The 27,493-nt window shown below is 42.7% G+C and overlaps 1 protein-coding gene across 1 annotated transcript in view; it reads left to right on the top strand.

The window, feature by feature from the left end:
- Positions 1-27,493, top strand: part of rnf220a (ring finger protein 220a) — a 192,356-nt gene that overhangs the window by 151,581 nt on the left and 13,282 nt on the right. Inside the window, 8 exon segments of the mRNA XM_082512649.1 lie at positions 4,801-4,852; positions 8,371-8,466; positions 11,735-11,777; positions 14,380-14,426; positions 15,901-16,030; positions 22,306-22,498; positions 22,606-22,661; positions 22,753-22,864. Coding sequence (XP_082368775.1) covers positions 4,801-4,852; positions 8,371-8,466; positions 11,735-11,777; positions 14,380-14,426; positions 15,901-16,030; positions 22,306-22,498; positions 22,606-22,661; positions 22,753-22,864 — 729 coding nt within the window.

The raw sequence follows: 27,493 nt of genomic DNA, 5'->3' as shown, positions 1-27,493 counted from the left end.
TTGGCAAGCAGGCGGAAGCAAAAGCAACCAGAAAGCCAAACATTAAAGTCACACCCAGCCCTGACGAGTAAAATTCTGCAAACAAATGTGCCAAGCAATTCGCATTACTCCTTTGGCAGAGTTACTTACTTACATGCAGAGCAATAAGATGACCTTCAAGTGTAAATGGACTGTGTTTACCAGGGTGCAAGGGACTTAAATAAGACACTTTTGAGTTGCTGTATGAACAGCATCGACAACAGCAGATTTTCTAGCTTTATCTCTAAAATATTGACTCAGGAAGGTGTAACAGCCTCCAGAGTTCTTGAAGTGTCCCCTTAATATTTGTGAAAAGAGCTTCAGCACAAGAAATGATTGCAAAATAAATAACAATAGTAACTTAAATATTAGTGTATGTAATGGTTATTATGTGTACCTTTGCATAACATAAAATTCACAAAGACAAACCGTCTATACAGAAATCAACTTTTTAGACCCTGTTAAAAATGATGATGAACTAAAAATGTAATAATTAGAATGTTTTAATATAATGGATCAAATTTCCACAGCTATTTCTAGATTTGATACATAACCCTGTACATTTTATACATATCTTCCTACAATTTTTAAAATTTTCTATACATATTCTGTACATTGTTACCTATGCACAATTCGGCTGCTTATGTTTATAGGACCACCTTCTGTCTTCCTTTTATATTTAATTTTTTCCTTGCTGTAAGAGCTCTGTAACACTGAAATTTCTCATCCGTGGGACAATAAAGGTTTATTCTATTCTATTCTATTCCAGTTTTATTTTATTGTGGATGGTAAATGACAAAATGTTACTTTTGACCTGCAAATTTTAATATCCATCTGATACCAAGTAATCATCGGGCCTACGTTACCAATACCAATATATTTAACCATAAGTCAGCTTATGCAGGGAAGAACAGTGTGACAAGACTCATTAATTTGTAATTTCTGAACACATTTTAATGACCACTAAATCACTCCGAGTTTTAATTTCCACAATAATTTGTTAACAAAACAAAAAACGCCTTTCAGCTTTTCATGCATTTTGAAACTGTTGTTTTTTTCTGTTTTTTTAAAGAACTGCAATGTAAATGTGCCTGTCTCTAAAGGACTTTGTGTCAGCATCTGTTGTTTTTTAAAATACATGGTTGAGTATATAGTTTCATTTCCCCAAAAACCCTGAAAACTGATTTATCGCCATTGTTTGGACTAAATATTAAACTTACAGGCTATAAACACAATATCAATCCTATCATGCTGGTATCAATCTGATACCAATACCAGCGTTTGTATCGATACTATTGTGCTAGTATCGGTCAGCACTGATAATATTTATATATATTTGGATCAATCTACCTACCTCTACAAAAAGCTATAAAAACTATTTGTGTGAGGCACCGACATGCCCTTACCTCTCCTACACGTGCCTCATTAGCAACACATTTTAAATCGCATCTGTCATTCATCCTTGCCTCCTTTTCCCTACTTGCTTGGTGTGTTTGTTTCACTTTGCTTTGCTGCTCATTTCCTCACTCTTCTCCTCGCTTTGACATGGCAGCCAGCTGGAATTTCCAGCCCTATAACCCTCGCTATCAAAAATTCATAGAACTGGGCACGCAGATGTGTGCAAAGCGCTGAGAAGAAGCGGCAGCACACCAACTCTCCCATCACTCCCTCTCTTCCTTTCTCTAGTTTTCTGTCTCCTTTCATCTTTCCCTCGCACGATGTCTCTCTTTATGTTGCCCGCTCGTTCTCTCTCACCACATTTCTCTCACCTCACATTTCATCCCCCCCAGCTACCCCAACTCCTCTTTCATCTCTCTATCACCCCCTCTGTCACCGTGGCAATTTTCTCCCATCGTGGCAGGCATGCAACTGCTGTCCTCTCTCGCTCTCTTCCCCTCTCTCTGTCTCCCTCCTTCTCTTGTCGCTGTTTGACACTGTCAACAAGCAGGTAGAGTTGGCTGTTATTGTTGATGCCTCTGCAGAGGTTCCAGGTAATGAATAAAAGAGCGATAGAGGGAGAAGGAGAGAGAGATGACAGAGACAAAGATAGAAAAGGGGGTAAGAAAGGTGTGTGTTTGTGAGTGTGCTGGTGGTGGGGTGTTGGCAGATTCCCCTGCATTACACGGCAGCTTGACTGTGTCACCCATGTTTATTCTCTTTGTTGGCGGAGGTGTGGCCTGCTGTTCTGTGGTTACACACACAGTTGCAAAACAACATGCAGGTGCATATGCACATCCACAGGTAATGGCAGATTTCTACATACAGATTCACCATCAACAGAGACATAGAATATATACATAAGCAAACACCCATCCTGCACACCGAACCACAGGCGTACTTTCTAGGTATGCAACTAAGTCATCTCCGAACAAAAATAATCAGACATGAGAGAAAATAACAACTAATAACTAACTACTCACTAACCCTATTTCTTTTCTTGTGACATTGTATAGCACAAATATTTCAAAGTAAATTGGAGTACATTTCAAGTTCAAATCCCTGCATTGTTGTATTTTAGTTTAATTATATACACTGCTAAAAAAAACAACAACTAGGAAGACTCATCAGATCTCAATGGGAAAAAATCAGGATGTATATATCCATACTGATATGGACTGGATAATGTGCCAGGAACCAAAGGATGACACATTATTTGATGGAGTTGGAAATGATCAACCTACAGAGAACAACACCTCAAAAATCTAAGAGAAAAACTGAGTTTGCTGAAATTTAATTTCAGCAACTCAAAGTGATATTCCTTGGTTTGCATGGCCTCCACATGCTTTTATACATGAATCACAACCTGTAAGGGTCTGACAGTGCTCATCCTGTTCCTGCTTGCATAAAGGAGCAGATACCAGCCCTGCTGGTGAGGTTAGGGAACTCAAGGATGCAAATGTTTCCAATCACAGAAGCCTCCCACAAAGAGCTCTGTTGAAGCATAGACTGTATGTAAAAGATGTAAATGGCCTCTGAGGCATCACCAATTGTTTAGCAGCATTCTGTTGCTAAAGCCTTAATCTGAGTGCCATTTTTGGTGTTCAATGTGATCTGGCTGAGAAACCAGGAGTAACTGCACAATTATCAACTAGAAGAAAAGTGTGTGTACTTTATTGGTCCCCGTGGGGAAAATCCCTCTCTGCATTTAACCCATTCACTCAGTGAAGCAGTGGGCAGCCATTGGGCGCCCGGGGAGCAGTGTGTAGGGACGGTACCTTGCTCAGGGGTACCTCAGGGTAGCTGTTCAGGGGAATCGAACCCCCGACCTTCCGATCACGGGGCCACCACTCTACCTACTGAGCTATCCCTGCCCAAACTAGAGGCTTGTCGATCACCTGATTGAATATGTTTTAGGACTTACATTTACAAAACATCACAACATAACGATGTATTCAGTGTGAACTGAAACTCCCAACTGAGGCCATAATCTCATCAGGAAAGAGCAAAAGAGCTGAAACACAGAAAGCAGGCTGAAACACACTTTTTTATGTGTGTCGGATCAATATAATTCAAGGAATCTTGTTTTAATTTGATTGAAAAATGAAAAAAAAATGAAAAAAGCCTGGTTTATGTGGTTTACACATAAACCAGGCTTTATGTGTAAAGTTAGCCGGGTTCCTCTTTAGATACGCTGACAGTGATACACCGAGTGCTGCTGTGCACAGAATCATTTTTTAGGATATATATAAAAAGAACTACACCCTGCTTCACACGTCCTTTATAGGAACAAATACTTCCACTGCACTTTGACACGTCCATCACCCTCCCCACTCCTAGCTTCCTCTGTGCAGCTCTGCATTATATTTCACCGCTCTTATATTGCCCTTGTCTTGCTCTTACTCCTCCTTGTGCATCACTTTGTAAATTCTTCACTTCAGATAAGTGACATATAAATAAGGCTTCTTATTCTTATTACCCACCCATCCATCCATTGAAAAAGGAAATTCCTTGTCTACCAGGGCATGCTGTCAGATTAGAGGTTGTGCTCAATTCAGTTTTAGGCTCCCTTCCCTTTGTGGTCTGCCACCGTCTGTTTGAATCTGTTCGTGTGTGTGTGTCCAAGAGGGTCTGGTGAGCTAACAGGGTCTCAAAGCAAACATGACAATCCTGTCTCGCTTCGTCAACGTCAGGCTTGTCGCAAGGATTTGTGAAGCTCGGAGAAATTTATCTCTGTGTTTGGGTGAAAGTCTGAGAGACAGAGGATGGCAGAGGCAGCAGATGGGCGAGAATAATGGGGAAGGTAGACAACAAGGCGGGGGAAGAAGAGAAGAAAAAGTGGGCAATAAAAAACAAAATGAGAAAAATCAATTGAGAGCAGAGGGGTCCGTAAATGTGAGGGGGGGGGGGGGGGGGATCAAAATAAAGTAATGTGTCTGTATTTGAAGAATAAAAGCATTTATTTGGTATGCAACTAACCCCAGCTTTGGGCACCTTTGTCCTTATAATATTTATATGCTGACAAGTCAAACCACTGTTAATCATCTTATTGCCCGCTTCTGTGTATGAACATGATGAGTGAAAGCAGCCAAGTGAACTGAGTGCGCTGCTGCATTTATAAGTCATCATAAAGGGTCGATGAGAATAGAAGAGTGATGGATGAAAGTGAATGAAAACATTATCAAGAGTCTGATAAACTGATTTGCAAGTGAGTCGCAGGTGAAATTCACAGATATTAGTTGTGTGTTAGTGTGTGCAGGGAGTCAGAACGTAACCAGAATCCACTCAGGATCACAGTACGTCATGTGATCTCACTGATTTCCTTTTTCTCTTCTTTCTCTGCAGCAGTAAGAACCCGTCATCCAAGGATGGAGCGGCCACTCCAGGAACCCCCAAGGTGAGCCCACGCTCAGTGTTTAAAGCAACACTGTGTACTGTGTGTAGGAGATAATAAATTGTATTTAGATAGAAACATATACATATTCATGTAAGCTAAAAACAAGAGGAAGATGCAGGATTAGACAAGGTTAGATTTCAAAGTATTATACCTACTTTTCAGTAGTGCAGCGTACTTTCTTTACCATCCAGCTACCAGAGTTGTTACTCAGTTTCTGTTCCTCTCTGCTGCACTAAGGGGAAATCAGCTGGACTGTCTTACATCTTATACAAACCAGCGCCAGTCTCCCTTGTCTAACGGGCAGCAGGACCAGGAGGCACTGTACTGTGATTGTTCCAATTAGAGAGTCAGAGAGAGAATGCAAGCAGAAAAAAAGACAGAAGAGATCAAACTGCAAGAAGACGAATTTATGATCCCATCAGGAAGCCTTTTCTTACTGTTTCTGTGTCTTCATCTGGCTGAGGCCTCTTTTAAAAGACTTCTGACATCTCGTATTGTCAAAAGACCCAATATAATACTCCGACTCTACTCACAACATGTGAGCGCTGTAATGACTATACAGTTCAGCTCAATTCAATTTTACTTAAATGGCACCATATCACAACAACAGTACCCTCAAGGTGCTTTATATTGTAAGGTAAAGACGCTACAATAATACAGGGAAAGTACCAGCAATCAGACGACTCCCTCTGAGTAAGCACTTGGCGATAGTGAGAAGGAAAAACTCCATTTTAACAGGAAGAACCCTCCAGCAGAACCAGGCTCATGGAGGGGCGGCCATCTGCCATGTCTGTACCATATGTAGGAGAAGAAAAGGAAAGAAATTTTTTCTCATATCGGAGAAATCATCCAAACTGCCTGATTGTGGCACTGTGTTCATTGTTGTGGCTTGGCAGGGGTTACGCAGGGTTGCATTAAACAAATTATAGTGGATTACTGTATTCACCCTGTCCGTATAAGCCAGTGTCCAATGTACTGCTGAAATATCGGTTTCCAGACCTTTATAGTGTGAACTCTCCTATTAACAGGGTGTCAACAGTTTATAAAAGTAGGATATATTAATTCATCCTTCATCAGGCGTTTGGTGCTCTGGTAAATCATTTATGTCGGTCTGCGGTATATTCTGGATTTGTGTTTCCTAAAGATCCCTAAAGTCATCAAGTTCCTTCATTATCTCCACATTTGTTTTAGCCGCTGACTAAATACCAGGTCAAAGTCTTATAGGCCACTGCAGGAAGATGTGCACTTGGATTGCAAAAGAATATACAATTCGGGTTATTCGCTTTCATTCCCTTACACCTTTGGGTGCTGACCCGGGCTTAGAGCAGTGCTCGCAGCACTGTGGGTGGGCTTGTACTTGAGAGAGGCAGACAATGCCGGGTTGAGGGGTGAGTGCTGGCCTTCTCTTCCAGCCGTGACTGCGCATCACACTGATGTTGTTTAGTATTCAGCTGCAGGCCACGGAGAATGGAGAAGGCCAGTCTGAAGCACACGGGCCTGTTGTTGTCGTTCCCAGCTTGGTATGCATCACCCAGCTGCGTTAAACCGGAGATTAACCCCGACACATCTACTCATGTGGTACTGTGCCCACTTGCTAAGCTAAAGTGAGGGGGAAATGTGAGATATGTGTCGGACCGGACATAAATTTGTGAGATGCTGCACCACCCAGTGTGCATTTGAGCAAATTTAAGTCCTTTTCCCAAACAAATAAATAAATATGTTATCATTTACACAATGCATGTTTCTGACATTCTGACATTTCCAGTGACTCACCTAACTGTAGCCTTAAGCACAACTTTTGTTAGGAACAGACCTTTTTTTCACGTGTTGATTTAATTGGTTGGTTTAAAAGACCAGATTTTCAGGGAGATCTTCATTCATAATTTCTGTATAGAATACCGTTAAATGTCATATTGTAATGATAAAACTTAAGCATATTCCCAGAAGGCCTCAGGTAAATGATTCCTGACCTTTTAAAACCTGGATAAAAGGAGAAAAGACCACACACACACACACACACAAGCATAAAAGCACCATGCATAATGTCCAATTTACTGTGGCAGCACTGGAGGTTGGTCATTTCTCACATATTATTATTAGATTACTGCTGTCAAGCACTTAAGCCTCTGCTCTGCCCCTTTCCACTTGATTAATAGGAGACGACTGTAAATACAAATATTTCATAGCTGCCTTGTAAAATAAGGCACAGGAACACATGAAAAAACAAGTACACACACACACACACGCAGAGCTACGACTCTGTCAGAGCTAAGCCTTGTAAAAAAGTGATATTGCTTTTTTTCCCCCTTCTACCATTCACTCTTTTCCACATCTTTCTTTTACCTTCCTGTTCCTCATTCCTCAGTGGAATTCCCTGGACTCTTTTTGCCGCAGAGTGGGTTAGAAGAGGATATTGTTTTATATGTGTGTGTCTATTCCAGGGAAAGAGAGAGCATGTGAGCAAAGTGTTGTGGGACAGATTTATGGACAGGCAGCATCCCGTAATGTCAGACAGTTAAACTCCTCCTTTTCGGATATTTACCCTTCCCTCGCCTTCCCCCCTTCTCCCAATCCTCTCTTTCCAATCTCTCATTCTTCCCTAACTCCTCTTAACGTCCCATAAACATTAACTCTAATCAGTGGAAGGGATTTTATAGACAAAGTCAGGCGGGTTACAGTCGTCATCAATGACATGTCGCTCTCAGCATTTGTGGCAATAACACTCTTGAAATTTTCCAAGGGTAAGGATTCACTCTGGCTTCTTTTCCTTTTCCTGTCTAACAGATGTGTTGCAATAGTGACATGAATTTCAGAATGTAATGTTTTACTTCTTCCACAGTTTCACAGTCAGCAGTAGTAGTTTTGAACCGAGCACGTTAAACTGAGTCAGGCTGTGCTACGTCTGCACTTTATCTGCTTTCATAGAGACAAAAGCGTCTTTGCGTACCTGCTGATGCTTCAGGTCTTTTCAGGTCTCACACCTATGAAACTTCACCTCCTTCTTTTCTCCTACAAATTATTTCATTGCTTCTACTTTTAATTGACTTCAGTTTATACACTTGAACTGCTTTCTGTCACTGGAACTCACACTTTCAGCTCAATTTGTCAGCCACACTGAGTGCTTGAACCTCAGCTGAATATTCAGCTTAGTTCAGTGATTTCATTTTAACTGCTTCTGCTAATGAACTTCTTCCACTTTTTATATTCTGATTGTCATGTCAACTCCAATTTCAGAGTGTTGGCATAAATTGCCCAGAGCTCACAACCACTCAAATAAATTCACTTCACCCCCGGCATGCTTGAGTGTTAGCTCTACAACAGTGAAATTATATACTTTATATCCTGAGGTCTGAATTTATCGTGGAACAGCGTTACTCTTGTGTTTATCGATTATTCCCATGCAGCAGCTGTCAACCAAGGACAAGTTCGGTGCTCATGGTGCTTATGGTCCCAGAGGCAGTAACGTAGAAAGATCATCTGCATAGAAAAGACTTTTTTATTCCTCTGTGTCTTTCTAGTCCATGCTGCTGTCGGTGCACATCAAGCGTGAGGGAGAGTCTCCTGTGGTCTCGCCCCTGTCGTCAGAGGATGCCCACCACTCCGACAGATACCAGGTCACACACACATGGGCACACACACACATACACACACACACAAACAAGGGCAGCTTGAGAGAGTCATCAGAGTTTCCTGATTGCTATTAATTTAGGATATTTTGGCTTTGTTCAAGTGTAATGCATCCTGTCACACATATGAATGTGTGACATGTAGATGTGTTCATTACAGCTTATCAGCTCCATATCATTGTACAGCATCAAGGCTGTAGGCTAATATATGGAGGGAATTAGTATCAAAATAGAGGTACATGGCGTATGCGAAAAAAAAAGTTTCATTTCAGTTACAAAGGAGTGTTTCGGTATAAACACAAATACCAAGCAATTTAAACACAAGCTCGCTAAATATTAAACTTTTTTTTCTTTGAAAAAATCTTTCTCAAAAACATTTCCTGTGTATGTCTAAAATATTTGTGACATTTATTTCATTATACAGATTAAAAGTGTGTGCAGATGGCTCATGTATTTGCTCCATACAGATCCACAAAGGTGTGCTACATTCAAGCACTAGCCGAAAAATCGTGCATCTGGCAATTGTTGCATGATCTGTGATGATTTCGTTATGCGCAATTAAAAAGTAAATAGAAAGAATATCATAAACATTTTTAGACAATATTTTGCAAACGAGGCTTTATGAAAGCTTAAATGATCAGATCTTTGAGACTTAAAGTGTGACTATTTTTTTTTCATGTATTTGATGATGTTAATAATTTTCCGATTTATCAGCAACTGATCGGTATCAGCATTTATAAATGAAGAAAAGTAGTTGAGATTGCACCAGAGAGTTTGTCCACCAGAGAGTGAACCAGCTGACACGACAACCAGCTGATCCAAGCAGAGCCCAGGAGAGTGCGGATAAATACATAAATAAATAAATAAACAACAATATATGAAACATGTTAGTCGATTCAGTTTCATGTTTTGTGTGTCTGAAAAAAATATCAGCTTTTATGGGAATATGGGATATTGGTATCGCTATCAGTCTTAAAAATCCTTTACTCTAATAGTTCATGTATGAGTGCCCAAAACTGCACAAAAATATTTTTCATTTATATATAATGAGTTATTATGAGCAGACTAATGCGCCTTTCTGACATCGACTTCTATAGGACCCCTGGCCCAGTAGACTCTGTGATGACTGGTTAACAGTGCAGCTGACCCACTGTGACAATATACTGCTTAAAAAATACATAAACAAATAAATAAGGACCTTAGACCTGAATAAGACAACCCATCAGGGTTTGCACCACCTCCAGACTCTAATTCTATACTTTCACTGATGTTAGAATTAATTGTAGACAAAAAAAAAGCAAACCACTTTCTCAGCATTTTTTTTTGTGTGTCTTTATTAACAATCCAGCAAATCAAGTGAATTTCTGTAACTATGACATATCACAGTACAGCTGAACATTATGGCAGATTTGGGTTTTTATGCCTCCTCAGCAGTTAAGTTGACTAACAGGCCAATCTGCTTAAATCTCAAATGTCACCATGACTGCTTTTATCTCTTAAATTCATCAAAGTTTGTTCGAGTAATTCCTCCAGCCATGATGTATCTCAGGGTTAAGTGGGCTTCCCCCCCGACACCATAAAATAAGAACTATTAAGTCCATGCAGACGTAACATCCATACGTTGAGGATGACACAGCTCATAAAGACCTTATAGCAATAAAGGAGATTTTCTCATTAAGTGAAACTGCTGAAATCACCTTATATTATACAAATGATTAAGTCAATGGTGACTCTTTTTAGCACCCTGAAAATAAAGCATAATGGCAGACTTTGCCACCTCCTCTCTGCCTGTCAGGTGGACTCACTCTGCCTCTCCGCTTCTTCTAAAAACCTGACCTATCTGCAGCATTGGCTGAGTGTATCATAATGATACGGTAGCAGAGGCGATGCGCCGCAAGTAGGCCTATAACTCAAGTGTTGGCGGGGAGGGGAGAGAAGCAGCGAGAAGAAGGTGAAGGCCTGGCTGCTTGATGACTCCCGCTGACAGAGTACGGGCTGTCGGTGAGGACTGAACCTCTGCTTGTTCACTGCTGTCCTGTCAAAGAGAGGGTATCCATAACTGCGAGTGCTTTAGTCAGCATACAGTTAAAGACATGCAGGCCATGTGGGTTTGAACCCCAGTAGACCTGAGCCAGACATTCTGCAGGAGACTGAAGTAGACTTGATAGAGAAATCATCACTTATTTAATTTCACAATGCTGTACTTTTATTGCTAAGACTATTATTTTTAATGGAGCAAGGAATTTACTAGAGGCAACATGACCCAGCTAGGACCTCAAAAGTTTCAGGTTCACTCAGATAAATGTACGATTTATCATTTCTCCCACTGATGGCAGTAACCGAGTTTATTCACTCAAGTGCCTTAAATACTTTTAGATGTTGCCTTCACATACAAAAGGGAGATACAGTTCCGTTATTTGAGTTTGCATGTTATAAAAATGTGTATATTATAAAAAAGAAATATCAAAATGTAAATTTATATAATGATAAAAGTTGCAGTGACTCAAGTAATAAAACTGTTAACATCACCTGCCAATGCATCAGTATTAGCACTCTGATAATATAATAAATATCAAATATAGTGGACTGAGGCAGTCAGGAGACCAAGTTGTTACTTTTGACAATTTAATTACATTTGCTAACATTAAAGCCCCTAAGTTTCACTAACTCCAGACTTTAAAAACTCTCAAACACTATCTTCACACTTGTCTCACTCTTTTCTAGCAGCTTATATAAAGAAAAGCAGCTGCCTGTCCTTGGCCTGCATGTAAATCACCAACTTTCTCAATGGGTGAGGCGTAATGAACCTCGTTGCTTCTCCCTAGCGGCCGAGATGCGAAACGACGGGTGACGTTTCCTGACTTCCGTTTCCAGCGCGGTCACATGATCAAAACAAGCCAACATGGCGTCGAACATGAGCAATATTTGCCGAAACGGGCGCCACTTTCAATCCTTTTCCATCCGTGTGAATATGTAGACAGAGCGCTTAGTTTGCACTGATGTTCGGTGTGTGGAGGCTCCGTGTGGCACCTCGCAGACAGAGTTTTAGCGGCTGTACACGGAGCTAGCAGAAAGCTAGCAGGCATGGAGGAAGTGGAAAACAAGAGAGAAGTACGTAGGATTGTTTACAGTGCTCTCAGCATCCAAAGCAATCCCATTATAAGCAGTTATATTAGTGCTTGTAAGCATATTATAATGTTTCCTCATCATCTAATGAATGTTTGCTCTGTCTTTTTTTCCCCCTCTCTGCTTGCAGACATTTTTACGAGTTCGGGCAAACAGGCAAACGAGATTGAATGGTATGTACACAACTCTTTAGTGATTTAATATCTCTAACTATATATATGATATAACCCTGGATTGATATACTTGACGTGAATGCCCTTATTGAGACTTAATTACAGTGCTGGGACTTCTTATTGGTCCTGAGCAATCATACTGATTTACGTGGATGTTATTGATGAGCGTCAAATAAAGTAAAAATTGATCTCATAGCTGTAAAGTCACACAGCCGAATAAAAAGTTAATACAGAAGTGAGTGATGAAATGAAAATGAAAGTAAGTGATCATAAATAAATGATGACGTGTGTTACTGTAGCAGTGTAACATCAGAAGAGCTGTTCTCTGCTGTGCTGTGTGATATCATCAATTACCTGTTGTTTAATCGCTTATGGCAGGTGTGTTCTTTCATTTAAAGGAACTTGTGATATTTTTGTGTATTTTAATTGGCTCTCAAGTTTTTTTCTTTGACTGCGAAGACTAGAGGTGTTCCAGAAGGGGCATCCGGGGATTTTACTGGGATGCTTTTTGCATTAGGAATTTTCCGTGGGCTCTTTGTGTTAAACGCGTCCACTCGGTGTCTTGATAAATGTACTACAGAATGCCTTCTTTCTTTTAATATGCCAAATGCATCTTGTCCCTATGGGAGAAGCTCTTTTCAGCTCTTAAAAGCGTCACTTTGGGCTTTTTATGTTTACCGCTACATTCCCAGAAGGCTGTTAAATGCAACTTAATGCTGCTCTGAGGGAATTTTATGGAATTCTCAAAGACGAAAAAAAGTCGTTTCAAAGATTTTTTTTCAAAGCTTGCAACCGGTGCTTTCTGAGCCATGTAACTGGTTACATATGTCCTTAATCTGTTTGCAAAACACAAGTTAACTATATTTACATTGTTTAAAATAAAATGCATTACATCATCACTAAAATGGAAAGAACGTTTCAGAATGTCCTACTGTTCCACTGAGCAGTGATTCTGGTTTTATAAAACTGATTATCTTTTTGGGTTAGCCATTAAAATTTAAGCACATTAGTATACTAATGAATATATTAGTGGGAAATTTCAGGCACATTATTTGGTCTGGGATCATCAAGGTCACTGAATATTCGTGCTGGTTGCTGTGGGACTGTGTGGCTGAATAACTCTCCAGATAAGCTGGCTTTGATGGTTGGTTTGTTAGCACTTAGAAAGTAAGCTAGCTTTTACCAACAACTGTTGTTTTCATTCTAGGTAAACATATATATATAATATACTTGGAACATATTTGAACAACATGGAGGGTATCTGTTGATATACAGTCGCTGGCCACTTTATTAGGCACACCTTCCTTGTAGCAGGTTGGCCCTCTTTTGCTCTATGCCTTAATTCTTTGCAGAATAGATTCAGAAAGGCACTGGAAACATTCTAGTACTAAGGGGGTCAAAGTCTGGCCACTGTCCTCTGATCTCTGGCATCAATAAAGAATTTTCACCCAGAGAAGCTCCGCTCACTAAATATTTACTCGTTTTCAGACTGTTTTCTTAACAGAATGGTTTCCGTATGGTTGGAAATGCCCAGCAGATTAGTTCAGTCATTTCAGTTTCTGAAATGATCACAGCAGCCCTGCCATGTTCAGAATCACTTAAATCACCTTTCTTCCTCATCCTGATACTCAGTTTGAACTTAGCGGATCGTTCGACCAGGTCAACATGCCTAAATGCATTGAGTTGGTGCCACGTGATTGGCCAATATATATAGTTGCGTTAACAAGCAGATGAACAGGTGTACCTAACACAGTGGCCGGTAATATGCTTACCGTCTTGGTTTCCAAACTTAATGCAGATCATGAAACACCTCCTTTCTTTTTATTTTTAGTCCAAGTCTATGACAAGTGTCAGTGAAGGCTTAGTTTAGAATGTGCCCTTCGCCCTCACGTGGAACCAGGAATCACGTGGGGTACAAAAGGTGGGAGTTGGGGGAGGCAGGGAGCCCTGCCAGACCTAATTAGCAGTCTTTTCCCCTCTCGATTTAACAATGCTCCTCTCAATTAGCGTCAGGGGAGAAATAGTAAGGAGGAGGAGGCCGTCTCTCATTTTAACCCTCCCTCATCTTCTCCCCCTGCAGTTATGGCGTATTGCCTCGTGTCCCGCTCCTCTCCCTCCACGCCTCGCCACAGTCCCTCTTGGCTTCCTTTCTTTTCCCAGCCAGCTAAAAATTAATGTCCCCGCGCGCCATTTGCAGTTAAGAAAAAACGACAGAGACTCGGGGTGCAATGACGGCTGTTCTGCTCTGTTAAATTTCTAATTAAATGTGCGTGTGTGGTAGGGGGGTGGGGGGAGAAGGGACAGGAGGGAAGGGCAGGAAAAGGAAGGAAGCAAAAGGATGGAAGCAAGTCTCATAGCTATAGTGAGTAGGAAGGAGATTTAGAGTGTCACATATTAACACATGGCAGACACACAAGCTTCCTTTGAAACTCCTGTTGGCTTGTAAAGAACTGTCATACTGGTCAGGCTTGTTAAGAATCATCTGACACAAAATTCCTGAGATCTCTCCCCAAAACAGTGATGTTATCCTCAGAAACATTCGCGGAAGCTTACTTAATTTAAACCATGTACCTTCCTTTTCTCTCTCTCTGTGCTTTTCCAGCCCGTATAGGGAAGATGAAGAGGAGGAAGCCTGAGGAAGGGGGCCAGGTATGTCCGCTGTGCAGCGCCCCATTGGCTGGGAGCGAGGAGGAGATGAGTAGACATGTGGAACAATGCCTGATCCAGGTAGTACAATCTGGGCCCTGAACCCTGCCTACTGCTGGTCGGACAGCCTGTCAGCCCTTCCCTTCCAATCACTTCTCTAATTCTTGTAGATGTCACGTCAGTCCAGTAGTGCAGAAACCAACCGGTAGCAACTGTTCTTCCCCTGCCACCCCTACTGCCTCTTAACCTCCTTTACATGGTGGTGTTGCAGTCACATCATATTGGATTAACTGCCTGAATAACCAAAGCATTCAGAAAACCAGTCCAGTGATTTAAGTATAACAGACCTTACTTTGATAGGACTTCTAGGTATACATGTGTGTAATATGGCAACTTATTTTTAGCCTGTCCAAGCAAATACTTCAATATTTTAGTAGTGCAAAATTTCTTTATTTTGAAAGTTCAGCCACTGTTAACCAGCAGCCCTGGCCTTATCTTCCCTAACCGTGGGCCAACTGGCTATGTCAAAGTTGTGCAGTCCTCGATATTAGTCGTGGCTGTCTGGACAGCTGGACCCAACCACAGCACGAGAAATGCACTGTGTTGTATTACATGAGTGTTAACTATAAGTCATCCTACTTAGATTTGCAGAGGATTTCTTTTCATAGTATTATTAATAGATCCTTCAGAAAAGTTTGGGTGCGCACACGCAAACCACGACTATCACTACAGCTACGATCTAAATCTACAGGAAACGATGTTTAGACCTTTTAATTCTGATAAGTATTCAAGCATCAGTTGTTACAAGCAGTTTATCTGGTATGATGTGGTTGACTCCTGTGCACTTACATGTTACTCTTATTTGAACACAAATCAAATTAAGGACAATCTGGTTTTCTTTAAATTCTCAGTAGTGTTATCTTTTCCTGCCACAGATCACATCACTCCTTCTCTCCTGTAGATTCTAAACATTCTTTCCTAGAGTAGACTAGAGAAAAAACCTACTCACTACTCCTCCTGTATCTCACCTCACTGATGGCTGTCCATTACACTAAGTAGAGACACTATTACGTTGTTTTTTTTGTTTTTTTTCTCCACTAGCATGCTTTGTTTATCCCGGTACTGTACCAGCTGTGTCTGTAACTGTGCACCAGAAGATGTGGTTAAAGAATTAATTATTCATTATCATAGTTGTTGAACAACAGGAACAACGAAACAAATCTGCTGACTAAGCTAAACGTCTAAATGTGGTCTAAAACTTTGACCACATGATTTAGATAAGCAGCATCTGGTCTGTGTGGTACAGCTCAGGTAAAGCATGCTGGGGAGATCTGGCCTGTTGTCCACCGACCCTTAACTTTAAGAGAGGAAGCAGTGTACTGTTGAAGTCGCTAAGTGGTGCTGAGCTGTTCCACACTGATCTGTACACAGCACTATCTGTGATTAAAACGTGTCCATGTCTGTTTTTGTGCGTCAGCGCGAGGGAGCGTTAGGCGACGATGACTCTGCTGACATGGATGGAGAAAATGGGCGGGGCTTTGAGGAGTACGAGTGGGCGGGACAGAAGAGGATCAGAGCTACAGCTTTGCTGGAGGGAGGCTTCAGAGGTACACACACATACACAGACACACACACAACTCGCATTATTCAGCACTGCTTCTTATTTCACACTTACACTCACTCAAGGCCGGCTGTTTGCGCATCCTCTGGATAAGCAGTTTGTTCAGCGGTGGCGGTGTGTGTGTGTCATCCATCATTCACTGTGCTCATGTGCAGCGCAAGCACTGTCAGGCTGAGAGACTCGGCGGTGAATGCAGCCACGGGAGCTGTAATGCTGCCAGCGGTCCAGTGGCAGCGCTGGCTGGCCTGGGGTCAGCCCGGTTGAGCTTGGCTCGGCCCTACAAGGCCCTCTTGGCGAGGGGGAAGGAAAACACATTTAGCTGGGCAATTGACCCGCTGGTCAACGTGGTGTGCTCCTGTGTGTGCGCCCAGAAATGCAATTATAGAACTAGATGGGAGCGCTGGTCACTGGGGAATATGAGTGTGACACCACACACCTTCAGTGCTCCCACTACAGCTCTCCATCACTTTTTTCTGTCCTCCTGCTTCCATAAATTGTTTTTTTAATCTTAATTATGTCTTTTTCTCTCTGCTTTTTCACACAATTTTTTAAAATACTTCAAGGATCAAGTGTTGACAAAGTTATGGAGTGAGGCCTTTCACAGGCAGTCACAGCATAGGTGTAAGGCGCTTCATTGATTGCTTTTATTTACTAAATAATAAATTAACGCCATAACTGCATTAACGTGGCAAATTTCCGTTAACGAGTTACTGTGGATCGATCGCCCCGTGCGTGGGGCTGGATGGCGTCAACGGGTTAGGGTGTAGGGTGTATCCCGCCTCTCAGGCTATAACTGCTGGGATAGGCTCCATCCCCTCTGCAGCCCTAAACTTGGTAAGTGGAGGGAAAAACTGATTGATGGTTGTGTTCCACATAGATGCCCCATAGTGGCCTCAGTTGTGTTTATGTGTGAAACAGGAAGAAGAGAAACGCGACTCATCAGGATTTTCCCAGGTGGATCCAAAGACTCGTCGTTGCTTCTAAGAGGCTCGTTCAAACTCTCTTGGCTCAGCTTCTTCTTTCATCTGTCCTGCTGCCCGTTGGCCTCCCCCTCTCCCTGTTCGATACATTGTTAAACACACACACGCTGAGCCTCACCTGCCTCCCTCCCCTTGCTGAGAGAAGAGAGGAGAGAGATCAATGTCGAAGTCTCAACTAAACCGCGACAAAGTGCAGCTCACAGGGTGGGAGGTGGTTTCCCTACCCGTCCATCCATCTCCCTGACGCTCCTTCCATCCGTCCATCTCGCTTTCACGTCGTTAAAGCGAGCAGACACAGGACCCTTCTGCCACACTCTAATAGGGCACCTTGTGATGTGACACAGATAACCGAGGTGGCCTGGGGAGAGAAACTTGAAACACACGCACACACTCGGCAGAAAGCTTAGAAGGTGGATTTAGTCTTGAAAGCTCTAAAGTGGTTCTAACACACACTGCTGAGTCCAGCGGGCTCTTGAGAGCCAGTGGCTGACTAAACGGCTATAGAGATCTTGCAGGGGGGCCTCCTCAGCTGGCGAGATGAAGAGAGGGCCTATTCCTCTGTGAAGTGCCACCATCCTTTCCTCCCTTTCAGAGCACAAGGAAGAAAGGCAGAGGGAACAGGAGCTTTTAAGGGAGGGAGGAAGGGGGAGAAAAAAAAATCGAACAAGATCCGTTTATGATTCAACCCAGTGTGAGGGAAGACTTCCCTCTGTCTCGCACCAGCTTAGCAAGGTTGAAAGGACCCATATAGCACAGACAGGGATTTCTTTATCTGTCTAGTAGACTGTCTGTCTGTTTTATGGGTAAGGTACGACTTTAAGTTTGCAGTTTACAATAAAAGGTTTACTTGTAAGGGTGTGTGGTTTAGTAGAAATGCATTTTCCCTGTTATTTAATGTTTTATAATATAAAATATAATATAATAGTTCTTTCTCCAAAGATGGAGGTATTTGAAGATGTTCTGTTTTTTTCAAAACTTCCAAGCTGAATTTGAGAAGATCTTGATCTTCTTTTGCCTGGCTTCCTCATCATTTAGGATTTCAATATGGAAATTTTAGGAAAGATGGGAGAAAATGTTGTCTCTTCAGGTAACATTTAGTCATGTACGCTTATCTGGACCTGGTCACTGGATCGGCAGCCTAAGCAGAAATGCACAGATCCCATCCATCAGCTACCTCCTCCGGCTTATCTGGTGTAACACCAAGGGGTTTCTGGGTCTGCCATGGGGCCTCTTACTGGTGGGACATGCCTGGAACACTTCACACAGGAGGCATCCAAGTCAGATGCCTGACCACCACTGCTGGCTTCAGTGTGGGGGAGCCCTTCTCTCACGACTGAACTCCTCACCCTGTGTATAAGGGAAAGGCCAGGCAACTTTCAGAGGAAGCTCTGAAGCTTCCGCAGCTTGTATCGGTGATCTTGTTCTTTCAGTCACTACCAAAGCTGGCGATCATAGGTGACAGTAGGGACGTACATTGACTGCTACCGGTCAGCTTTGCTTTTACGCTCAGCAACGATGAACTGATGCAGTGTCTGCATCACTGTAGCCCCAGTCTGTCTGCTAATGTCCCAGTCCCCTCACTGGTGAACCCCGAGATGCCCCACTTGGGGCAGCAGCTCCGATCCAGCTTCTTAATTTATTCTTGGAATATTGAGAGTAGCTTTTCATGATTCGATTCCCCTTTTATCAAGATCACACAGATCCAAGAGAAGAAAAAAAGTCTTTAAAACCTGGTGTGTACAGCAGCCGAAGTCTAAGCTTTTGGCTCGCTGGGATTAGTTGACTGACTCTGACTTCATTGGGTGTCAACCCAGATAATCATGCCATGAATATCTGTAGATGTTTCTTTTAATTGCTTTCAAATACAACATGTAAATGTTCTGTGTTTCCCCCACATGTTATTATTTGTGGGTCCCACTTTTCTTTATTCCTGTCTTTCGGGGGGGGGGGGGGGGGTGTTTATTTTTTTTTTTACCTCATCACTAAGTTGTAAAATGTATTCAAAGTTTGGAACACAATAGTTGATCCGTCACAGATGGATGACTAGAAAGGCAGGCAGGGAGGCAGGCAGACAGATCCTGAGGTTCGATATTGGGTCATTCTGAGAGCACAAGTAGGGAAAGATGGGGATTATTGCAGGATGAGATGGCCCAGAGGGATTGAGAAGAGGAGAAACCTGTGCTTTGTAAATGGACTTCAAAGATGACCGTCTCATGTCTTTGTGTCTGTGTCCCCCCCCCCCCCCATACTCTCTCTCTCTCTGTGACCTGTAAATGGCAGAAAGATAGTGTGATGACCTTTGACATGCCTTCTTTCTGCTTCTTAGAGTCTCGATAATTGCTATGGTAACGGGATGTTGCTGAGGTGGATGATTTGGCTGAGCAGCGCTTCCAGTAGGCCTGATGAGTCCTTTGATCCTCGCTGCCTGTTCAGACCTGTACTTGTGGCCTTGTTATACTGATATGTTAATAAATTCGGGGCTTCTTTTGTTGCTGCCATGGCAGCATGTAACCTGGAGGATAAAATGCGTAGTTTACATGTTAAAGAGTCAGCGACGCTCACGAGAGGTTAGATAATGAGACAAAACAGGGTGGCCCTGTAGGAGTGTGTGTTTGTGTGTGTGGTAGGAAAAAGGGGACATAGTTCAGCAAACAGGGCTAGTACAGGAGAGAAAACAAGTGATACATGAGTGGTGGGATGACAAAGTGAAAGAGAAGCAAGAGAATGGAAGAGAGGGGAGGAAAGTGAAGAAATAAAGGTGATAAAAAAGGAGTGATTGTAAGAAAAGGTGAGGGAGAAAAAGAAAGAAAAAGGCAAAGAGGGTAAAAAAGAAACTGGGGAGGGGGCGTTGATGAATAATGTGAGTGAAAGGCAGTTAGAGTGGGGCTGACCTTTCCCTGGCCAGATTAGATTGGCCTGCCAAGACTGCTTACAGGGACAGATAGAAGCACGGTAACGCACACATACAGAGCAAGCAGGCCACACGTACACTCTCAGGGAATACACTAGAGTCAGGGACAGTGTGTGTTCACACAGCCCAGACCATGTGTGGCATTATATTTTGAAGTCCAGGTGGTTGAATAAAAAAAAACCAGCATCCATGCATTCATGTCCACCACAGGAGAAACTTTTAAAGGATTTTTTTATATATGTATATATAAAAAGTCAAAATTTCTGTTTACTGCATCCTGCTATTAAAGGGCATTAAAGTGATACTTGAAGAGTTTTTAAAAACAGGTGAAGCCACAGTTCATTGCTCATGATTTCAAAAGACTTTGTTGAATACCCCTGGTGACTGGTTAAATATTACCTATGACCACTCCTGTTAGGATCGATTTGGTCAATGTTTGATTTAGTTTAAGGAGTGAGATGCTGTAAACTGTACAGTGTGAAGAGCGACAGCCATTCACAATAAAGACATAAGATGAGGAGGTAATGGGGATGCACTGATCCCATATTTGCATTCAGTGTCTGTTTGAGCTTGACTTAAACAGCTGGATCTGATTTTAGTTCGACGTTGTCTATATGAGATAGCCAAAAGGATAGTAGCTGTGCTATCAGCTGATGTGGGCTGGCGTTGATCTACACCTGATCTTCCAGGATGGAGGTGGCCCTTCTGAAGTAAGGTTGGGCTTGATTTTCTGATAGTACAGAGACACTCAAGTTAAGTCTCATGCTTTGAAAATGTAGAGGAAAAAGTGTGAAAATCCAAATGTAAGTCACTGTACATGTCATTACATTAAAATGTATGAATGTGACATGCACGCTGTTCTTCTGCAGTGCAATAAGCTGATGCCCGAGGACCAAGCAGACTGCACGGCCACTGCCGCCATATGTTCCCTTCTAACGCTGAGACCAAATAAAAATTAAAAGGTTCTTTTTATTTGATCACTGAAAACCATGGGCCTATTGTAAAACGGCTTAGTATCTGTGGCACCTTTTTTTCCCCTCCTGTGAGTTACATTGTTAGGTGGGAGGAGAAGCAGTTGACGTTTAAATCCCAGAAAAACTTTTATGAAAGCCAGAGTGTCGGATTTGCACTTTGACTAAGACTCTGTAGTGGAGTGAGATGGGGAAGAGCAACTGTTATGGGAAGTCTAGTTTTGAGACTCGTACACCGGGACAGGTAGGTTAAATAGGATGGCTGTCAACTCTTTCTGGTCCTCCATCCCCCCACAGACACACACACACAGACACACACACACACACAAAACACTAGTCCAGCTGAGAGCTTGTAGAAATTGGAATAGGTGTAAATAAGATGGCTGTCAGGCCTGTCACTGGTAGAGACACACACAGACACTTTCAGAGTTACAACACACATGGCTCCAATAGTCAAGGTGTAAGTGACACACACACATATATAAATATTACCTACCTATCTCTGTGTGGTAGATAGACATGGTGTAAGTGACGGGTAGACAGACTTGCACATGCGCACACACACACACACACACACACACACACACACACCTTCAAGGGGTTGGAGAGACAGGAGCGTAAGTGACAGAAGGACAGACAGCCTCAAACAAACACTGAAGAGACACCTCTAAGTGACGGACACACACACAGAGCCAGCTGTGTGGCTAAGTGGAGCTGAAGGGAGCAGTCAGGCAGCGGTAAGAGTTTGTCTGAGCGTTCATCACTCGGTTTATAGAAGTGCCACTCACACACACTCCCTCTCCTTCTCTCTTTCTCCAAGATTGATGGGTAAGGTGTCAGTCTGGTGTCAGTTCAGCCCAGCTCTGTGTGCCGTCTCCCTTTCACCTCCTTGTCTCTGACCAAATCTAGCTCTCTTTCTCACCTGTCCAGGTTATTGAAAAGTCTTTAATTTGGTTTGGAGAAGCCGAAGTTTTAGACGAGCTAAATTTAGCATCGTCAAGTTCTGAAGTGTGTCGGAAAGTTACTCCAGGTCTTGGTGTGGTCTGTGCCCTCTTAAGCTGGTTCTCTCTGGATCTGTATGTTGATGATGTGTAGAATAATGTCTGAGCAATGGTAATTCTGCACTGCACTTATAAAGTTGCTTAAATAGACAAAGCTCTTCACAGTTTTGACTTCCAAAAATGTGTCTGTAGTGGTGCTTTTATTTTGATGAATTTTGTGCAGAGGTGCGTATGACACGGAGCTGCAAGTATATTTTTACTTGATTTTGGACTTTTGTTAATGTCAAAGTGTGATGTGGAGTTGTTAAATAAATGCAAATGTTGTTGCCCGCATGGAGCGTTTTTGTTTTGCTGTTAAAGCGAAGTAATGGCCCTCTTTACTTTTTCTTTTTCCTCAGCAACTGGTTTTGCTACGTGTAGCATCAAAGAGAGCGCCGCAGACAGCGATGCCGACCTTGATGTGGATGGAGACGACACCTTGGAGTATGGCAAGGCTCAGTACACCGAGGCCGACATCATCCCCTGCTCCGGTGCTGGAGAGGACCAGGGAGAAGCCAGGGAGCGAGAGGCGCTACGGGGAGCTGTGCTCAAGTACAAAAGCTTAACTAGTAGATTTTTCTGCCAGAAAATCTGAAAATCACCTGAGTTAGTAACCTTGAGCTGCCACTTACATGGACATCTGTGTCTCTGTCTTACAGCGGGGGGATGCCTTCTAATAGAATAACACCTGAATTCTCCAAATGGGCCAGTGATGGTAAGTAGGGACAAAATAACTGTCTCCTCAGGATATGTTGGAAAGGCTAAAAAGCCAGCACTGAACGGGTCACCTGTCTCTGTGTCTACAGAGATGCCTTCAACAAGCAACAGCGAGAGCAGCAAGACAGACCCCAGCACTCCCTCGTCTTCCTCCTCTTCCTCCTGCGCCCCACGCACCTGTAAAAACAGCGAGATTGAAAAGTAGGTGACAGAGAAAACACACGTGGACACACACTAGTTGGATTTTTGAAATGGATCAGTTAAACGTGAAGTGGAATGATCTTTCGACTGCCTTCTTTATAAGGCTTAGTGATGCATTTCTCTATTCCTGATATGCGCGTTTAAGGCCAATTTCCTGGAGTTGCAAGGTAATAATTGAATTGTTTGACTGTATGTGTGCTTACACTTTTACATAACGTGCTTCCATCAACTATTGGAAGGCTGAATGCAATAAATGTTTCACTGAAATAAATCAATCGGCACTCTGCATGTCCGTGGTCCATATTAAATATCAGTAGAAGGGATAACTGGCGAATAAGCAGAGCAGCTTGAACTGTATTGATCAGAAACAGCACCGTGAGGCAAGAACTGCGTGTGTTTGCTGAGCGAGGGGATGCATTCAATAAGTTGTCGTCTGCAACGTGATCGTTCCAGTTTTAATTTGCATGTGACCGAGGGAAAAAGATGCTGACAGGTTAGGTGGCAATCTGACCGCACTGATTGGTTCTCCACATCCAGTGTTATGTAGGGACAGGTTTCCTTCCTCACGTTCTTCAGCTTGACTGACACAAATACTCCTGTACAGCAGACTCTATAACTGCATGTGCATTTGTTTTTTGTTGGGTTTTTTTTTAACAATGCTGGTGTTGGTGTGCGTTTCCAAAGACACGACACTCTAGCTGAGGTTTTAGTGGTCACCAGGAGCAGAGCATGGCTTAATTTAAGTATCCATTTAAAGGAGGCCAACTAGCTGCTGAATGATTGCGCTGGAACAAGCAGTCAGCCGGCTGGCTGGAACAATTCCCTGCATCACTCCTCTCTGCTTACTATAAATGCACGTATTTGTGGAGCTTCTGTGCTCCTCCGTCCCCAAATGAAAATGAGATTTGTCTCCTTTCGTTACATTGATACATTGTGTGTGTGTGTGTGTGTGTGTGTGTGTGTGTGTGTGTGTGTGTACGGTGCTTTGCACAGGGCAGCGTTAGTGAAATCTCTCTCTCTCTGATCCCAGATGGGTAATGATCTGGTCGCCTCCCGGGGCGTCCTCGTTCCTCTGCTCATTCCCCTGCAAGATAAATGAGCTCACACATACACACACGCATACATACACATATACACACGTACAGCGCCTGAGACGCTCTTTCCCCTCCAAGATAAATGGCCCCTCCAATGCCGCCAATGCGATTGCTGCCAAATTTGGTGCTCCAGCTGGAACAATGCGGAGAGATTTCCATGTGGTTTCTGCAAATAATTGAATCTGTCCTCAATTTGGAAGTGATGAAGCTAGATTTGTAACCCCCTCCTCCCCATCACCTACACGTACACATACACGCCGCCCAGCCTGTCTTCGTCTTTTTCCTCTCATTCTTCGCTTTATTGCTCTGTCGCTAAGCTGCATGTCTCTCGCTTCCTCCTGCTTTTCTCTTTCACATTTCTGTTGTTCGTTTCTTCCCGTCCCCTGTCTCAATTCTTCTGAGGCACTTACAAGATGCCCCTTCCCCCCCTTGCCTTTCGCCATCTGAGGCCTACGCACATATATATTGGGCAGGGGAAATCAATAGTGACTTAAATGTTTTATCATGGTGTGTGAGTGTAGTTAAGGCCTCGGTTAACAGGGTGCAAAAGAGAACGATGCTGCTGCTGTTTTTTGTTTTTTTTTGTTGTTGTTGTTGTTGTTTTTACAGCATGTAGATGTGAGAAGTTTGTGTCTCCACCTGGTTGATAAAATGTTTGCAATGTGCTGCAAAAAATTAATTACCGTCTAATTTTATCATTTCTATGTGCTTGTGTTGAGAGAGAAGCTGAGTGAGGCTAAAATGTAGGTAGACAGTAGATTAAGACACAGGGCTGATTGAGATAGATGGTAGAGATCTTCAGCTGCACACACGCACACACTCTAATAAAATGAGGAATAGCCCCACACAAGTTGGGGACAGAGCGCTAAATAGAGGGGAAGCAGAGCCATCAATCTGTCTCTGTCGGGCTTTCCTGCTTGCTTTTTTCACCACGGGGATGAGTCGAGATGAAAATGCATCGCTATTTCACCTTCTTTCAGTGACATGCATGCACACCCACACACACTGTCCAAAAAGCCCCGTGGGGCAGTAAGCACATTGGAGCAGAGGCATGTTGTATTGATGGCAGTTCTGTTTCAGTATTTATTCTGGTTTCATGACTTTAGGCTCAAAGATCAAGGCCACAAGCTGAAACCTACCAAGCCTGGACCACATTGTATAAGAACGCACACACACAGTGTTGTTAACAATTAATAAAATCATATGTAACATCCTCAGACGTGGACCCAACTCTACCAACAAGAGCTCCAACTGCCCCACTCACATCCTAAAATATGTAAGAAAATGATCGGGCTGCATCTCCTGCTGCCGCCTTCTCGTGAGAATTGGATGAACCCAGAATCTGCGTTTCTTCCTTTTTTTGTATACTTCATTTTTTTCCACAGTGCCTGTTTTTGAGAACACATTGCCGTGTATATACATTACATAGTGGTGTTTTTGTCATGCGCTCTGCGTGTAGAGGTCTTAGGACTGTTACAGAAATGTCTTACCTTTCAGGTTGTAGCCCAGCCTAAGATGTTAATGTGTTTCTCTGAGTCCACATGATGTGTTTTCGAAACCTGGCTCCCAGAGTGAGATAAATTTTCTTATTCTGGCTCAGAGACTGAAAACCCCAGAGCCAGCTTAAACTCAAGGATTTTCACTTGTGCATGTTGCTCTGTAAGAGGCTGTTCATCTCCCTGCATGCCACATTTAGCCCCAGAGAGTTGTCTTTCCTTTTCTTGGCCCTGTGAAGTCATCCTGTTCCCTTCTTTACCTCCATTAAATCTCTGCACCTCCTACATTCTCCACCAACAAACACACACATAGACACACACACACTCCCTCTCTAGATGTCCACAGCTGCATAAAGAAGATGAACTTGTTTTACCACAAAACAAAAATAAGTAGAAGTGAGCGGTTAGAAAATGACTTCTACACACTTGTTTGCAAAAGTAAAACTGTTTTTTGCTGGCTTGTTTCGTTTCGCGTCAAACAAGACAAGAAACCCTTTTGGAAGAGTTTTGTTTACTGGAGCTGATAAAAAGAAAAAAGACGGCCTTGTTAGAGGGATGACTTCTGTCCAGCCCAGAGTCCACGGCTGCTTTATAAGCTAGAGGCTAATCAAGGCTAAATGGCTTTTTACAAGCTCGGTGCTAATAAGAGGAGAGGGTAAAGCAGTTTATAGGGCATCAGGGTGGCAAGTCAAGACAGGCCTTTACAAAGGTGGGAGGATGATGAGGTTACAGGAAAGAGTTAGTGCAGGTCAGCTTTTTTTCCACAGATCTGAAAGAGGGAATAGGGAAGGATGCTTTGCTGGTCCGGAAGCATTTCAACCACAACACGACAAACAGTCATCCTGCTGAATCTTTAGCAAGACGAGTGCCTACAAGCTGCAGCGCTGCTGTTTTTAAGCCCGTTGTAACATCAGTCCAACCAATGATTTTCATGATCTTTTATTAGTATTTTTTTAAATAATAAAGCAATCCTTCACTGTACAATTTCAGGGCCAAATGCAGACTTTCTTCATTGATGATCTAAGAGATATGAATTCCTTTTGGGAGAAAGAAGCCAAAACATTATTCGGTCCACTGTTTTTATCACTCTGTCATTAGTTCATCAGCTTAAATAAACTTATTGTGATATAATTCCAGAATCTCACCAAAGAGACCACAGACGTGGGTACAGTCTCAGGTTGAACCCCTAGAATTTTTTTCCTCCACTAAGCTTATCAGATTATCATGGAGGTATTTGAACAAGTCTGCTGATCACCACACAAACCTGAAATGTTTAATTTTAATTTAATCTTCAATTTAGTTTAAATGTTCAATTTATTTTAATGAGCTTGCTTGATGATGTGAATTCATGTAGATCTACCGGTGTGGTCCAAAAAATAGATTTTCAAAATCTCAGACGTTGAGAGGAAATTAAGTAAGTTGAGCCCCGTTTCCTTTCCCCTGTACACTTCCCCACTACTGTTTGAGTATGCAGCAAATGGAGCCATGTCCTAGGCCACACACACACACACACACACACACACACACACACACACACACACACACACAGCCACTTACTGTGTTCATCTCTTCCTTCCTTCTGCTTGTCCTTCCCCATCCAGATCAATACCATAGATCAACTAGCTATCAGGCTGCAAAATGACCACATCACCATAAATACGCACACTGCTTATACCTCACACGCACACACACACACACACACTCACACACACACACACACACAACTATTGCATTTTACCAGAGAATGAGTGGATAGCTATAATAAACACCAGCTGGCTTGTGCGGCTCGTCTCCCTCCACCGAATCACTGTCATCATCATCATCGTTGCGGTCTGTGCGTCTTCCCTATTGATCTAGTTATCGCTGCTTCATATGCTGTCGGACAGTGTTAAACGCACATTTTCTGTTATCATGCTGCGCATTAATCAGAGGCCACTCACCGGTAGGGAGGACAGGGGATATAAGGAAAGAGAAAGTTGGAGGAGACAGGGATGAAGAAGCAAGGACATGTGGCGATGTGGAGATAAATACAGAGCCAT

This window comes from Aulonocara stuartgranti (genome assembly GCF_965226115.1).
Source record: "Aulonocara stuartgranti genome assembly, chromosome: 18".
In the NCBI taxonomy this organism is placed as follows: domain Eukaryota; kingdom Metazoa; phylum Chordata; class Actinopteri; order Cichliformes; family Cichlidae; genus Aulonocara; species Aulonocara stuartgranti.
This window is presented reverse-complemented; position numbering and strand designations above follow the sequence as displayed.